The sequence below is a fragment of the Delphinapterus leucas genome, chromosome X (assembly GCF_059928025.1).
Source record: "Delphinapterus leucas isolate spDelLeu-1000000601 "Yukka" chromosome X, BTC_Dleu_Yukka2, whole genome shotgun sequence".
NCBI classification, from domain to species: domain Eukaryota; kingdom Metazoa; phylum Chordata; class Mammalia; order Artiodactyla; family Monodontidae; genus Delphinapterus; species Delphinapterus leucas.
Window position 1 is genome coordinate 94,086,247 of NC_143150.1, and position 17,250 is coordinate 94,103,496.

Genomic DNA, 17,250 nt, shown 5'->3' on the forward strand with positions numbered 1-17,250 from the left:
TCTAGGCACGCGAGACACATCCCTGTGCCCAGAGGGCTGATGGCCTCCAGATCTCTGCACACATATAACCCATTTGGGGTGGGACTTATCATCTGGGGAGACATCAAACATCATTTAAACAAATATGTAATTTTAAATCTTTATGGAGGGAAAGTAAAGATAAGCAATTATGATGGTGACTTAATTGTGAGGAAGGGATTGTCAGGAAAGGCATCTCCTAGGAAGTGATATGTCATCGGTGACCTGAAGGATTTAGCCAAGTGAAGAATGGAGAAAAGAACCTTCCAGAGAGAGGCAACTGAGACAGAAAAGGACCGGCTATGTCTGAGGATTTATAAGCAGAACTAGATGGCTAGAAGGTTCTGAGGGAGAGAGGAGGGATAGGCGAGGATAGGGAAGCAAGCAGGGGATAGACCAGGCGAGGCCTTGGGAACCATGATCCGTCATATCCAAAGTGCAACAACAGCTATTGAAGGGATATCGTCTCTGACTGAGGATCAGATTTGCACTTTTAAAGAGATCACTCAGGCTACTGAGTGGTGTGGTTTAAAAAAACAAAAAAGAACGAAAGAAACCAGGGCATTTTGATAGAAGACTAACGGGAGACATGATAGTAGAGAAGTACTTCAAGATGTATTTTTAGAAGTAGTAGTAATAACAGACCACAAACTGCTACTGCATCTTCATTTTTTTTAATTAATTTTTATTTTATATTGGAGAATAGTTGATTTACAATGTTGTGTTAGTTTCATGTGTACAGCTAAGTGATTCAGTTATACATATACATATATCCATTCTTTTTCAGATTCTTTTCCCACATAGGTTATTACAGAATATTGAGTAGGGTTCCCTGTGCTATACAGTAGGTCCTTGTTGGTTATCTATTTTATATATAGTGGTGTGTATATGTTCATCCCAAACTCCTAATTTATCCCTCCCACCCATTCATTTTTGTTTTTGAGGCTATCACTTACTGTTACTAACAGCTTCACCTGCCTTATCCTATTCAATGCTCAGAACAAGTGAAGAGCTCCACTTAACAGGTGAGAAAATCTACACTCAATACCAAGATTCAAACCCAGGACTAGCTGGCTCCGGAAACCTGAGCTCTTCACACTTATGCTCTTCTACCAAGGAGGGTGATTTAACCAAGAATCTGTTTCCAAAGCAAATTCTTAGGGCTAATAAATCAAAATGTACATGTAAGAATAATAAGTATTCTCAGTTCTGTGTCAAATCTAAGAACTACAACCAACATACTTTCCTGTCCCTGAGCTAAACAATATGAGAACGAATCAAAAGTAACTTGGGGGCTTCCCTGGTGGCGCAGTGGTTGAGAGTCCGCCTGCCGATGCAGGGGACGCGGGTTCGTGCCCCGGTATGGGAAGATCCCACATGCCGCGGAGCGGCTGGGCCCGTGAGCCATGGCCGCTGAGCCTGCGCGTCCGGAGCCTGTGCTCCGCAACGGTAGAGGCCACAACAGTGAGAGGCCCGCGTACCGCAAAAAAAAATAACAATAATAACTTGGCTACTTGTCCCAGGAAGTACTTGCTCCTTGTATACAAAACTTTGAACCAACAAAAATAGACTATTTATTGAGATGAACAGCTTGCTCATCAAGACCCACTTCAAGACCCCCGCTTCAGTGTGCCTACCCACCCTAAGCTATTATGTCATAGACTCTGCCAATCCAAACCAGCTTTCTGCCTTTCAAGACTGGCCTTAAAAATCACCCACCCCAAACTGAAACTTATAAACCCTATAAACCTATAAACTCTATAAACCTATAAACCCTGCCCTAATTTCTCCACTCTGAGACACTGCTGAGACCCTGTCAATGTGATATTCGCCCTTACAGCAGTGAGTCTCATAAACTTAGCTTTGCTTGATCGACGTGTTTCCTGGTGGTCTTTTGGGTGGTCAATGGTTGACAAGTGTCTGGTAGGGAGCTCTGTTACCTAAAGGGAGACCTGAGAAGAAGGTTCTCATAAGAGCACAGTATTCAGTTGTGTGCAGAATCTGAAAGAATTTGGATTAGAGAATAGAAATTTATTTGGATTGGAGAACAGAAATTTCTGTTCTCTAGTTTATTAAAGGTGCAAAATTGGAGTCTAGTTTTGTGCTTACGTAAGACAAATACACTTCTCAGGACCACAGATTCCGATCTTTTTGTATCTAAAAAGCAAAACTGGGAAATGGCTATATTCAGGTGTGTGGTGGGGCAGGGGATGGGGCATTGGTGGGAGCAGAGGACAGCCCATATGGTTTTAAATCATTCAAAGTTCTACTTAATGCTCCAAATTCAGGTGCCTGAAACAGCAGGAATTTGAGGACAGGCCAATACTGGCATTTAACTCTTCCCTTTCAAGAACATCAGGGCCCACGTGGTAAGCTGAATAATGGCCCTGGAAAAGATGTTCACACCCTAACCCCAGAACCTTATGTGGGAAGAGGGATTTTGCAGATGTGGTAAGTTAAGGATAGTAAAATAGGGAGATTATCCTGGGTTATCCGAGTGGACCCAGTGTAATCATAAGTGTCCCATAAGAGGGAGGTAGGAGGGTCAAAGTGAAGAGGAGGTGATGCGTTCATGATAGCAAGAGATTGGGGTGATGTGGCCATGAGCTAAGGAATGCTGGCAACTTCTAGGAGGTGGAAGAGGCAAGGAGTGGATTCTCCTCTGGAGCCTCCAGAAGGAACCAGCTTTGTTGACACCTTGATCTTAGCCCTGTAAGACCCATTTCAAACTTTTGACCTCTAGAACTGTAAGATGGTACATTTGTGTTGTTTTAAGCCACTAAGTTTGTGGTAATTTGCTACAAGAGCAATAGGAAACTAATGCAGCCCGTAAAATTAAATGGCTGACATAGCAAAGGTATTCATGATGATTGTGAGAGAAGCTGATCTGCTCTCGCTCCCTCTGGCCCACTTCCCAATGAACTTGACTTCAGGGTGCACATTATGGCCTGCTCTGCACGGTTCAACACCAGCAGATGGGCCCCCATCTGCACCTCCTGTGTTCCCTGGCTGATGGTGATACACTGACCCACGGTAGCTGGCTGAAGACACTTACAGGGCAAGCAGAACTCCTTTACTCATTTTCTTAATAAAATCGAATTCACTGCTAGACCTATTTGGTGTCTATTTAGTCTGGGGTGCATGGTTTACCAGCTTAGATGTCGGTCTTTTCAGGGTAGAGTGGCTGAGGTTCTTTATGTTTAGCTCCACTGAGATCCCGTAAACGGAACCTACAGGACTCTTAGGCATCGTTCAACATGTCGGGCACTATTAACCATATATTTTTTGAATTCATATAGCCCAGAATAATATAGGCTGTTTGGGGGGCCTCCAAGTTAATCCCAGCACAATATAATGTGTGATCACAATTTTGACTCCCAGCGCTTAAAGAGTAGTTGCAGCAGTTTATTGCAGCAAACGACTCCCAGTCAAACTTCCCCCCAAACCCTCCTTACATTCTGTCTCGCTACGCCGTCAAGGCAGCTTTTGAAAACCCCTCCTTCTCTCCACCTGCACTCCAGAGACCCAAGCTGATTTTCTGAAATTTTCTCTTCTTCTCCCCACTTCCCTTTTCTTGCTTTTCCCAGATTAGCTCCCTACCCGATTTAAGGTAAAAGCCGTTCCACCTCTCGCAGCTCACACCAATGTTCTTCCTTACCCATTACCGAGATGGGCGCAGCAGAGACTGAAGAACCAAGCAGTTCTAACAAAAAAATCTTACTGGGAGATTAGGGCAGTGGAAAGGCTGTAGATACTAGACATTAATATTTTTGATCCATGTCACAACCGGAAAGTAAGAGAACCACAGGTAGATGTGTTTGGAGGAAATTCTGGAGGTGACGCCTCTTTAGTTTAGAGAAGGATGAAATTGTCTTGAACACTAGGTTTTCCGTTGGAAGGAAACAGCAGTGTTTGGCCAGAAGATGGCACTCTTTTAAAACAAATTTAGGCAGCCCTTTAGCACAGGGGGCTTGGGAGACAGTGAGTCCTAGTTGATAAAGATCTCGGAGTTCGGAGAAGGGCCAGGTAGAAGGGAACAGATGACTGTAGGGGTGAACAATAGTCAGTGGAGCAAAAGGGATTTAACATTCAGCACTTACTGATGCTTGTTGTGGTTTTCCTTAACATTTAGCCATGCCATCTGCTGCGGTCTGAATGTTTGTATCCTCCCAAAATTCATGTTGAAATTCTAACCCCGAAGTTGCTGGTATTCGGAGCTGGGGCCTTTGGGAGGTGATTAGGTCATGAGGGTGGAACCTTCATGAACAGGATTAGTGCCCTTACAAAGAGGCCCAGCAGAGATCCTTTGCCCCTTCCACCATGTGAGGACACAGCTAGAAGTCTATGAACCAGAAAGCAGGCCCTTATCAGACGTCGAATCTGCCAGTGCCTTGATCTTGGACTTCCCAGCCTCCAGAACTGTAAGAAATAAATTATTGCTGTTTAAAAGCCACCCAGTTTATGACATTTTTGTTATAGCAGCCCGAACGGACTAAGATACCATCTCATTATTTTTTATTTCCTTTCTCTGCCCTATGTAGTGTTCTTACCGACTTGCTCCACAGTGATGCTTATAGAGGTTTGAGGACAGATCCTCAAAACCTCCCCTTAAATCTCATGTCCTTCTAGAAACTCCCCTTGCATTCATAATATCTCAGGCTTTCCTGCCATAGCCACAGTGAATGTGTTGGTGTCTACAGTAGGCTATGTTCTCCACGAGGTAGGCTCTATCTGTCTTGTTCACTGCTGAATCAGGGAACAGAGCCCTAAGTTCTGATAGAGGAGAAGAAATTCTTACTGTTACCCAACACCTTCCTTTGTTTCCATCCTGGTCCTCCAATGTCTCAGCCAGCTTCTCCTGGCTAAGGGCTATGTCTTGCATTTTCACCACGATCTCGGTGTAAAGCGGACAGTGTGGTTTTAAAAAGTTAATCCATTCAATATTGATGTGCTGCTTACCAGAATGATATCATAGTCAGCAGAGATTAAATGCTGACAAAAGAGCTACAAGTTCTACCTTATATAGTGAGGGTGCAGTTTTTCTAATAAACTTTGGCACTGCTCTTATCATCATGGCATTGACACAGCAGAAGATAAGAATTGTCTTGGGATGGGCTGCTGGAAGGGTTATTTCTTGAGGGGAATTTCTGGTCTAAGAGGGCTTTTTTCTAACTTTTTCGGCCCTATCTTTTTGCCCTTAACCAGGTCTTTCTTACCCGTTCCCAGTAGTTTTACAAAATGGTTGCTGGTCTTGGTACTCGTTTTTCAGAAAATCAAAGGCATCCAAAAAGAATTTGTCATTCACATGATGTAAAAACCAAACCTTGCATTTATTTATTAGAGACCTGAGAACAATTTGGACCTGTGAGTAAAGCCTTCATATGTTTTGCTCGGTTAGGAATCTTTTAAAGGAATTTGAATATAAACGTTCTTCTGAGGGGCAGATACTTCCCAGGTCAACCACAGTCCCTACTACTCCCTAATGTCTCATGCCTGCTGCTGTTCATTTTTAGCTGCCTGACTCCTGAAGACATTGGATTTTGGACTCCTGCTTATAAATGCACATTCCCCACACCTCCACCTTTAATCTTTCTATTAGTAACCTGTAGGTGGGGCTCCTTCATTGAGACAGAGTTTGAATCATTTCCAGAGTACCTTCCAATTTTGATTTTTGATTTTTCTTCCACATAAATAGTGAAGAATACAATCTCCTATAACACAAAAATAGTGCAGAAATACAATCTTCTAAATGCAACTCTCTTACCTAATAGGGATATGTTCACAGAGAGAGCTCCATTCTACCTGTAAAATCAAAGCTCAAGTCCACAATATCTTTTACCTGACAAAGGGCAACTCTCTATATTTTTGGAGCATGTAAAGCGGATACCGTGGGTGCCCCTCTCTGGATTCCCCAGCAGCAGGGATTCCAGGTGGAGCTCAGTTCACAGCTGCAGTTCCTCACCCAAGGTAACACCCCTTCCTAGAGGGGGATACAGAGGCCAGACCCCTTTGCCTCAATGGGGGACGATCCTGAAGGGCCTCCCCAGCTCCCCTTTAGGATCTGCTGAGGCCCCGGCTGCAACTGCTTCGTAGGTCAACTCCTGCCCAATCCCGCCTTCCTCACCCCCTTATGTGTATTTCCTGAGAGCCACCCCCAATAAACTTTCTAACCTGACTCTGCATGTCAGAGTCTGTTTCTAGAAAACCCAACCTAAGACAAGCAGTGAACCGAGATACAGAAAGGCTGAGTGACTTGTCCCTGCCGTACTGATAGGCAAAGATAGATAGAATTCTGGCAACAAATGCATAAATCACATAATGTTGCTGTGAAAAGAATCCTTGGAAGCTATCAAAGGCAACCCACCCTTTTCCAGACAGGGAGACTGAGGCAGAGAACCAAAGCATTTGTTCAAGGAATCATAAGCTAATTAGGTGAGAAAGCTCTGATCAAACTCCACATTTTCTGTGGCCCAGTCGGGCAGACAATATTCTAGCATTTAATCAGCTCCCAGGAAACCTTGAAAAAAATAAAAGTCAAACTGAACTTTGAGAATTTGGAGTCAATACCAGGTGGCTTTTTAAGCCCATCCTCCACGGACAACGTCTCATTGTGACCTCCTGCTATATGAAGCCATTTAACCTTCAAACCATCACCTAAATAGAGGAGCCGGGTCTGAATCCGAGGTGATAGTGTACTTTATTAACAAACAAAACAGTACCACACAGGCAAAATCGTACTTCAATGGCAACACATACACACATGTGTACTCCCACGTGTAGCACTGGGGCACGTTTCAGACAGAACATTAGGTGCCAAGTTCACAAACTAAACACAGTTCACAATCGTTCGATATTTTGTCTTCAGGCTAATATAAGTCCTTATTTAACAGCTGTGACAAAAAGGTTAACTTTTCAAATCTCATTCTCAACCTTACTATGGAGTGAGGCTGACTCAGCCTTCAGAACTGTGAAGCGGCTGACTTAACAGGGCCAGGTTCGATCAGCTGCCTAAACTGACTTGAGTATCCCTGGGTGGAAGAGAAGACCTATGGCATCTTGGTGCGGGACCACCTCATGTATGTTGGGAGTCCTCAGCTCCAATTTCATGCCTAGGCACACCTGGGCTGGCCTTTATTTTTGATAATCTGTAGCTTAATGGGGCTGATCTAATTAGGATGAATTAATTGGTTTGCTAAAAAGTTTGAGGAGAGGGTAAATCACATACTCTGGAGTCCTTCAACATTTGAGACTTAGATATGTTAACAAGCTGATGACTGTTAAAACCGTGGCCAGTTAAGTTGAAGTCAGCATTTCCCAAAAGGTGTGTCAGAACCGAGTTATTCAGTAAGCAAACAGAAACGACTGAAATAGATCAGGGATGTGATTTCTCAAAGCAGTTTGGTATAAAATGCAGCAAGTCCTTATGTATTGGAGCATATCCAAGACTATACCATAACTCCCAAGTTAGCTAAAACACTTTTCAATTGCAAGGTCAGGAGTGGCAGAAAAATCCTGCTCTTTGCTTTGAGGATGTAATTTTGGATTTACAATAAGGTTAATTATGTAATAAACTTGGGTTGGCTCCTCTGGCAATGTTTAATTCCCATTCGATAAAAAATAGACAGTGGATTAGATTGCGTTATGGGGAGATAATGGAGATAAAAAGGATATGAAACGAAATACTGAATATGGGAGAAGGTAGAAGCAGCAGACTCACCAGCTATAAAGCAACTGGGTGACATTTAGTACAGGGGCAAAGACAAGGGTATCACTATTAAAAATGTCATCATTCTACTATAAATGGTATACTCTATGATGAAAGTATAAAATAATCCAGATGCAGAATGATTGACCTGATTAATTTTAAAAAAGGAATTTAATCTAGCTTATATAATAAATGCGTGGAAGTAGGTCCATCAAAATTTTAACTGATTTAAAAATTTTGGCACATAAAGAATAAGCTTCAGCTAGCTAGAAACTTCATTTAAAATGAAAGGCCTCATTCATCAATGATGCAGGATAAGGTATTACTGGGTATCTACCACCTGGGTAGCTGAGTCCACAGAAGCTTCTTAACGGCTTTATTTGATCACATCTGTGTTGATTTTTCCCAGATATTTATATTAAAAAAAAGATACTTCATGGCTGAAACCTTTGGAAGGGGTTTTTTTAAATCTGACAGTCTTTTTTTTTTTTGGCTGCACCTCAGGGCTTGCGGGATCTTAGTTCCCTGACCAGGGATCGAACCCAGGGCCCCCGGCAGTGAAAGCACCGAGTCCTAAGCACGGGACTGCCAGGGAACTCCCCTGACAGTTTTTAAAATGAGAGAGATAAGAGGTGAGCACTGTTCTGAGCCCACATTTCTCCTAAGACAGAGAACTTAGTCTTCATATATAAAATCACTCAATTTCATGTCTTTTATAAATCTTAATAACTAAGGCAAGTGGGGTTATAGTAAGATCCCTCATTTCCTTTCAGTATTTGATAGTCTTGAGAAATAACACTCTCAGCGCCCCCTCGATGCTCTTAGCTGAGTGTCCCACGGAGCCCGAAGCATTTACTTTGAAAAAATTAGTGTTCAAAGCAGGCCCAAAAAAAAAAAAAGAAAGAAAGAAATAACAATCAGAAATTTGTCGTGTATTTCAGTACTTATTTGAGAGAAATTGGCATGATGGTATTTACTCAAAGGTAACCATGTTGAAGACATGTTTAAGTTAACAGATCTGCCTAATTTTACTATGGCTGTAGAAAAAAAAATATGCCACTAGGGGCCTTCAGAAGGCCAGGGTGTACCTGAAAAAAGGAAACTACAGTTTCCCTGGAATTGGCAGAGAATGTTATGGACAACAAGCCAAGTCTAGCCACCTTCCAGGAGGACGAGAAGAAGCCTATTGCAGTCGGTCTCACGCAGAGCGAGTCAGGGAGGCCTCCTGGGGGACACTCTTGCCACTATCTGAGTCTGCTCACCTGGGGAGCTACAGACAAGTCACAGCAAGTCAATTTATGCATTCTACTTTGGTAAACACTGTCCTCTTTAAGAAGAAAAAGAGGACAGATACAAACAAACCAGCACGAAGCCTAGATGTCTAGAAACTTCACAGGAATTAGAAGTGGTCAGGAGATTCCTGAGGCAGCTGCCCACAAGATGTTGTCCCCTCACTGGTCTGAGGGCCTGAATCCTACCTCCACTGCTTTCCCTCATCCAAAGTGGGAGCTGCTCACCTCAGGAAGCTGTGAGTCTCTGGGGTCTGGGCCTACACTTCACCCTTTGTTAAGGACTTCAAAGGACAGTCACAGGCTGGGCCTTAACCTACTCGGCCTCTACAGGGAGAAAGTTAAATGCTTCACTTCTGCGTTCATCAGACGTTTTGTGTTAAAGGGCAGAAAAACAGGACACAGAAATTGTTTCTCATGAGCATGTCAACTTTAACTTCTTGAAATTAAGAAATTGATCACAAGGTTATCTTCTACCAATCAATACGAGATGGTCTACAGACAAATCACAAGATGGAGTTTGATCTTACGGAAATTAAGGAGGTGATACACTGAGATTAAACTGAGGGGTTAAATCAGTGCACTTAAAAATGATCCGATGACACAGCCTTTCAATTTGTCAACATTTTGCTTTTGATGATGCTGGGAAAGAGTAAGCAGAAAGCATGAAGCTGAAACTTCAGCATCGGGTCAGCAGCCTGAATTTGCACACCACAAACCACAGGGCAGTTATCGATGTGGAAAATCCGACGATCTTCAGCAGGCCTGTCACGGAAGGCAGGTTCCTCTCCCAGAAGGTGTGGGTGATTTCTACAGCTGGAACATCCTGGATGAATGAACATAGATCTTTAGCAGAAAACTCTTACATGGACAAGGAGGGGCAAAACATATCTGTAAAATCAGTGCGTGGATCTGCCCTGGAGAGTGGCATCTACAATGACATCAGAGGCTAGAAGATGAGAGATTTTTACGTGCAATTCCTGGTCTATGCAGACGGAGCTGCCAAACTTACCTCTGATTCAGGTTCTTGGACCCATATGTCTTTCTTTGCCACCTTCCCCAAAGCATTCAAGACCTGAAAGAAAGTGGCCATGGTATTATGAAATGAGGTTCTGTAGCTTCGACAGATTCAAGGCCCTGCTGGCCACAGATGGGCCTCATGCGTGGAGTGAGGGGCAGAGAAGTGGACATATAGACCATCAGTGGTAAGATCTGGAAAGACCAGATGCCAACTATGTTGCTGGACTCGGGAGGGAGGGTGACTAGGCTTCCTGTCTTACCTCTCTAGCTGCCCGTTCTCCGGCCTCTACTGCTCCTTCCATGTAACCGCTCCACTGTGTGGCCGTCTCCGTGCCAGCAAAGTAAATCCTGCCCACGGGCTGGCGGATCACCCTTCAAGGGAACAGAGAGGCCACACAGAGTTACCTGGGAAGGTGCTGAGGATCCATGAGCCAATCACTGCCCTCATCTACCCCGCAGAAGACGAGGAAACTCTCAGATTGTTTCCAAAACTCTCATGCAACTCAGCCAAAGGTGAAAGGTTCCTCCTTGTTTCTTGGGCCTGCACCGAAGGATCTGAACTTTCAAGCCAGAGACAATCAGGCCGTCAGTTCGTCAATCACTAAAGGTGATGATGACCTTTTTCTAGCCAGCCAGAATTAGAAATATAAGAATGTGAATTAAGATCACACTCAGATCTATGTGCTGCACGTTTCCTGTTTGCAGCCCGTTCTGCTACCTACAGTAAGGGGTGAGTTCTTCATGAGATCACATCTGACTGCAGACCCCAGCCAGGCAGACACTCCCAGGGTGCCGGGAGAAACCATGGTGGTGAGTGGGAAGACAGGGAGAGAAACTGATTTCTAGCAAAGGAAAGACCCGAAGGATTATATGTCTATCTCCTTAAAAAATAACCTCTGGTGGGCTTCCCTGGTGGCGCAGTGGTTGAGAGTCCGCCTGCCGATGCAGGGGACACGGGTTCGTGCCCCGGTCCGGGAAGATCCCACATGCCGCGGAGCGGCTGGGCCCGTGGGCCATGGCTGCTGAGCCTGCGCGTCCGGAGCCTGTGCTCCGCAACGGGAGAGGCCACAGCAGTGAGAGGCCCGCGCACCACAAAAAAAAAAAAAGAACAACCTCTGGGAGTTTGGGGTTAGCAGATGCAAACTATTATATATAGAATGGATGGACGACAAGGTCCTACTGTATAGCACAGGGAACAACAGTATATTCAGTGTCCTGGGATAAACCATAATGGAAAAGAATATAAAAAAGGATGCGTATAAGTGCATAACTGAGTCACTTTGCTGTACAGCAGAAATTAACACAACACTGTAAATCAACTATACTTCAATTTAAAAAAAAAACTTCTGTACAGTTAGTTTCTATGGATTTATCTAGAGACTGCCTGAGGGTAGCAAAATGGGCCTTCTCTTATGAAGAGGTCCTAGTGAAGAGACCCACGGAAAGGTTGGGCTGAATGAGCAACTGTCACCTCCTACCCTGTCAGCTTTGACTCCTGCCACGTCTGCAGCCACTTTCATGAAATCTCCTAAACCGTTACCTCCGCCCCAAAGGCCTTCACCTCAACCCACTGTCACGCCTTTTTCCAACTCAGAAATCCTTAGCTTCAGCTATTCATGATCCTCATCCCATCTTCTAGACTCCAGAAGCACTCCAGTTCATCAATACAGTTATCCCTAACAAAGGCTGTTCATTCTCAGCTTGACATCTGACACAAATAGCCAACACTAACTGTCCTTTGGAAAAGGAATTGTAAAAAGCACCCAAGCCCTAAGTAGATTTTCCCATGAATCATTTAATCTTTCATCAGATATTGATGACTTTCACTGAAATACTGCACAAGTCTAAAATGACTGATTCTGGCATAAACCTAAAATTGAACTAAAATCATTGCTTATTTAATAATTCAATCAAGAAAAAACAAACAAAAAGCTCATGTAAGGTAAGGGTTAACAAACCCTTCTTCCTTCTCTGTGGACACGCGTGACCTTGAGTTAACCTTCTAGTTCTGTTCCTCTAGAAACCTGATGAAGGTATAATGCCATATATGTTGCCAGGCAGCACTGCCTGCGGTAAAAATGGCTCTCTTGCATCCCCACATTGGTAAATTGTATCTGGGATGGGAAACTGTCATGAATTGTAAATATCTGGGAAGAGTCTATAACTTTGGGCTTTCTTGAGTGTGGTACATCTTGTAACTGGGCATGTCCCTTGCGGGGACCCTGGACACTGCCTATGAGGCTGTTATAAGAGACCATGGCTCCTGTGACGCATGGGGCTTCTAAGCTAAGGTGAACTCTCCCATCTTGCACGCGTGTCAACTCCCCGTGAGTGAGGATGCTTCCCCGTGAAGAGGAATGTCTGATGCTGCTCTGCCGGCAAGACATGTTTAGCCCATGTCCTTCTATGTAGACTGCTGTCCAGGAGCCTAGAGTAGTTGTGCGAGACTAAATGTTTAGTTGAGCTCGAGAAGGCCCCTTGGAGGACACTGCAGCTTGCAGAATTCTCACACGTAGCGCCAACGTCTGAAATCCTCACCAGCGCTCTACGATTATTTTATGTGCTGTCAGCTACTGTCCTATGTACGGACATACTTCTTTTCCTATGGACATCCAGAAATATACAAACTATCTGGGACATTAGAAATAAGAATGCTGACTGCTATTTTTTTAAATTCCCATTGAGCTTTGCTTCTCTATTTCTAAGTTTGGCTCACGCCTTGTATCAACTGGTATAGCGTCTGGGTAGTACCTTCCGTACTGAGTCATGATACCCGGGGGGAAGTAGGCCGTGTAGCAGCCCCCGGAGTACTGCTCCTCACACCAGTTCTTCTCTTCGTAGTGCACCGGCTGCAGTTAAATGGGGAGAAAATTTCAAAGGGAAGACAAAGCTGAAAGGCCGCCAGTCAACAATGAAGGCTCGTATGTACTTTGCTTTAACAGAAAGTTTACATGAAAAAAAAAGCAGCACTGCTCCTGGGCTCTGCGACCACGTGTGCTAGAATATTTAGTCACCTTCTCACGGCCACCTCTTCCTGTCTCTCATTTACAGATTCAAGGCACGTGTATGTCTCCTTGTTAGAATCTGCACTGCTTAGGAATCTTGAGAGATGAATCTTCTCTACCTCCAGAAAGAGGGACTTTAAATGTGGGAAGTTAATAAAATATAAGGAAAGTATTCAAAGACGTTGGATAGCTAAAGATGATTAAAATCCATGAGGATGAAGATTTTAAGTGTTCTGTGAGAAACAAAATTATAGTCTGTACCAAAAAAAAAGCAGCACCGTTTTTCTAACTTAAGGGGAAACACGACAGTACCAAGTAATGGCCTTTTGTGAGGTACCAACGGACAAAACGTGTATACTTTGACTTTCTCAACCTCTTGCCCAGGAGAGACGTGAAGTATTCCAATATCTGGAAGACAGGGCATCTCCATGCAGATTCTGAAGTCTTTAGGACCCCATCAACAATCAGGTTCTGGAAAGGTCTGCTCCAATCTCCGCATTCTCTAAATAACAGACTTTACTTCCCCATCTACCAAGGCATTACTGCCGGAAAAAAAAGGGTGGGAGGGAGAAGGTAGAAGAAAAGCACAGTGTCTAAGAAAAAGGCTTTTTTCAGAACCCCTTCTCTCAGCTGGAAACGTGAATGATGGGAATCCTGCTAAAAAGGGAACAATTAAAGATGAAAAATGTTTCCCAAGGGACATGAGAGAACCTTCTCTGATTTCCCTAACACATTCTGCAAGTTTATTCTTTGAACAGTTCAGAGATAATCCCCTGAAAGAGCCCCCAGCTCTCTGGTAGGGCCTTTAAAAAGAATTTCATTCTCATAATTGCTTTCAGTGGTGGATTGAAAGCACTGAAATTTCTAAATGAAGTGTGAATAGAGTCTTCAGATAGAAAAACAAATTAGTATGACTTTGACCTGGGCAGAGAGTCCAGATTCAGTCTATCTTATCAAGTATATACTACTGTGTCTTCACCAACAAATGACGATACAGCTGGGATTTTATTTTGCAGCAGTCATTTGACATTGACAAGAGGGCAGGGCCTCTGTTCTGGGAACTGATCTCAATCACCCTGGAGATAATACCTGTAGCTCCTGCCTCTCATTACAACTGGCTGCCAGTTATCCAGTGAACATTTAAACAGCCCAGGAAACTGCTGCATCAGAAATTGCATGCACTGACAGCAGCTTTTAATGGTGTTTTGTGATTGCTGAAGTTAAACCTCCAGTAAGCATATTCCTTCTCTTCATAACACTGTCAGGAAACCAGAATCTGCTTTGCTTTACCACTTAGAGCAAACAGAGCAGAACCTGCTAGGGATTAAAGCTGGGGATTGCTTACTTGTAAAGCTTCTTGGGATCCTAGCACTTTGGCGTACAGCTCACAGATTTTCCTCTTCCTATAAAAAAGAACCAAAAAATGTTAAGGAAGTAATGACTGATGAGTACAGAATAAACACAATGAGCTCCAGGGCTCTTGCCAATGAACTAGATTTATTAAGGGAAAAATGAAAATCAGTGGCCTTCTGCATGAACAGTTCCATGAATCTCTGCACTCAGATTAACTCTTTTCCTGAATACAGTCATGTGCTTTGAAGATGCAACAGAATTTTTCTTCTCTTTTACATTTTTGCCTCTTTCACTACCTAATACCATATCTATTCAGTTAAAATGGGGAAAATGAGATGAAATTCAGTTTTAGGAGTTGATTCTAAGTCACTTTTCTGGAATATGTAAAATTCTAAAATAATCTCTTTTACAAGTCTATAGTAAGTATGATGGTGTCTTTTAACTATCCTATATTTATGTTTTAAAGATCTATGAACATATAAATCTCATTTAATCTTTTTTTTTTTTTTTTTTTGCGGCACCGCATGGCACGTGGGATCTTAGTTCCCCAACCAGGGATCGAACCGCACCCCCTGCCGTGGAAGTGCAGAGTCTTAACCACTGGACTGCCAGGGAAGTCCCCATTTAATCTTTTTTTTTTTTTTTTTTTTGTGGTACGTGGGTCTCTCACTGTTGTGGCCTCTCCTGTTGCCGAGCACAGGCTCCGGTCGTGCAGGCCCAGTGGCCATGGCTCACGGGCCTAGCCGCTCCGCGGCATGTGGGATCTTCCCGGACCAGGGCACGAACCTGTATCCCCTGCATCGGCAGGCGGACTCTCAACCATTGTGCCACCAGGGAAGCCCCCAATAAAACTTTTTAAAAAAGTGCTCCAAAATATTTTTTACAGGCTAATAAGCAACTGTAAAAAAATATGGCAAAGGGTTTAATTCAAATCTGTAAGACAAGCATTAGAAGCTAAAGAGACAAAAGGCAAAACAATGTTGAGCTGGGAAGAAAGGGGGGAAGGGAAGGTTATAGTTATTAGTAATAAACAGATTTTAAAAGACGCCAATTTTGGAATTCCCTGGAGGTCCAGTGGTTAGGACTCTGCACTTTCACTGCCGGGGGCCCGGGTTTGATCCCTGGTCGGGGAACTAAGATCCCGCAAGCCGTGCAGCACAGCCAAAAAAAAAGACGCCAATTTAATGTTGCCAAGTTATATTAGAAAATATTTTTTAAATGTGTCCCCAATCTCTCTGAATAATGTGGCTTTATAAATTTATCCAAATGCTCACACTTACACCATTTATACAGCTCCTTCAAGGAGCTGTTCATACTACAGATCAATAATGATAAAGGAAAGGCAGAACTGGAAGAAGTCTCAAGACTACTGTCCACCTGACTATCTCTCTCTGTCTAATCCAAGCCCCTCATTTCAGACATGAGGAGGCTGAGGCTCAGTGCACGGAAGAGACTGGCTCAACATCACTCAGCTAATTAATGGCAGGTCGAGGGTCTACTCTCCTGAGCATCCCTCCTATAGTAAGTGCTCAATAAAATTTTACTGAATCAAAATCCATCCTCAGCCAAGTATGGTACCATCTTTCCTATTCTATGATAAGATAGGTGACTGATTCTTACCTACTTCACATGAGTGTTACAAGAAATAATTCTGACATTTTGAGTCAATTAGAAAACAAAAGTATTGACAATCATTATTCTGAAAAACTTAATAATGCTTAACTTATTTTCAGTATATAAAAAATAATAAAATCTTTGTTAAAACAGAGTTAACCTTAAAATCTAATCAACCTACTTCGTAGGCAATTTTTCATTCATGAACAATAAACTAGTAATAATAGAAATATAAGTCATTATTTACTATACTTCACATTATTAAATGAGTCAAGGATTAGCTCATACAAACACATCAGGAAATTATCTTCTCCATCCCTTCCTCCCATTAATATAAAAATATTTTAGAAAAGTTATATAAGATAAGGATGTTGGAGCAATGCACTGATTGATTAGCTGGACTCTAAAAATAACACAACATACTTTACTATTTTTTAAAAAATTAATTAATTAATTATTGGCTGCGTTGGGTCTTCATTGCTGCGCGAGGGCTTTCTCTAGTTGCAGCGAGCGGGGGCTACTCTTCGTTGCAGTGCACGGGCTTCTGATTGCGGTGGCTTCTCTTGTTGCAGAGCACAGGCTCCAGGCGCACGGGCTTCAGTAGTTGCAGCACGCGGGCTCAGTAGCTGTGACTTGTGGGCTCTAGAGCGCAGGCTCAGTAGTTGTGGCGCACGGGCTTAGTTGCTCCGCGGCGTGTGGGATCTTCCCAGACCAGTGTCCCCTGCATTGGCAGGCAGATTCTTAACCACTGCGCCACCAGGGAAGTCCCAACAGAGCATACTTTAAATGATGGCCAAAAGAGGTCATTGTGCAAGTTGAATTTACCCACTGGTTTCCAAATCTGGCTGCTCACCATAATCACTCAAAAAGCTTGTTAAAAAATACAAGTACTCGGGCCCCACCCCTAACCTACCAAATCATAATCTACCAGCCTCAGAAGAATTTTCCAAACATTCTTTGGGAAATGTTGATGCAGTTGGTCCTGAGAACCATTACTTTAGTCAATGACATTCGGAGTTCTAAGGGTTTTTGCCTTATACAAATTTTGAGAAGTTTAGCCACTATGTGGAATCATAACCAAATGTCTACATCCAGGCTGGTATTTATTTTACTATTAATAAGGAGGGAATGCAGGAAATCCAAAAGAAAATGTCAAGCTTAGTGTGACGTAATGAAAAAAAGCACACATTCGATGCTATTTTTGACTTTGTCAGAAGCTAGCAGTGGAGCCTTGAACAAATCATTC

The 17,250-nt window shown here is 43.2% G+C and overlaps 1 protein-coding gene across 1 annotated transcript in view; it reads right to left on the reverse strand.

Annotated features, from left to right (window-relative positions):
* Positions 1 to 202: 202 nt before the first annotated feature.
* The window catches only part of MAOA (monoamine oxidase A), an 82,402-nt gene continuing 65,354 nt past the window's right edge, over positions 203 to 17,250 (reverse strand). Inside the window, exons 11-15 of the mRNA XM_022556399.3 lie at positions 14,383 to 14,440; positions 12,784 to 12,881; positions 10,293 to 10,404; positions 10,025 to 10,087; positions 203 to 9,838 (exon numbers count right to left, since the gene is read on the reverse strand). Coding sequence (XP_022412107.1) covers positions 9,692 to 9,838; positions 10,025 to 10,087; positions 10,293 to 10,404; positions 12,784 to 12,881; positions 14,383 to 14,440 — 478 coding nt within the window. The 3' untranslated portion in view covers positions 203 to 9,691. The remainder of the gene's footprint in view (positions 9,839 to 10,024; positions 10,088 to 10,292; positions 10,405 to 12,783; positions 12,882 to 14,382; positions 14,441 to 17,250) is intronic.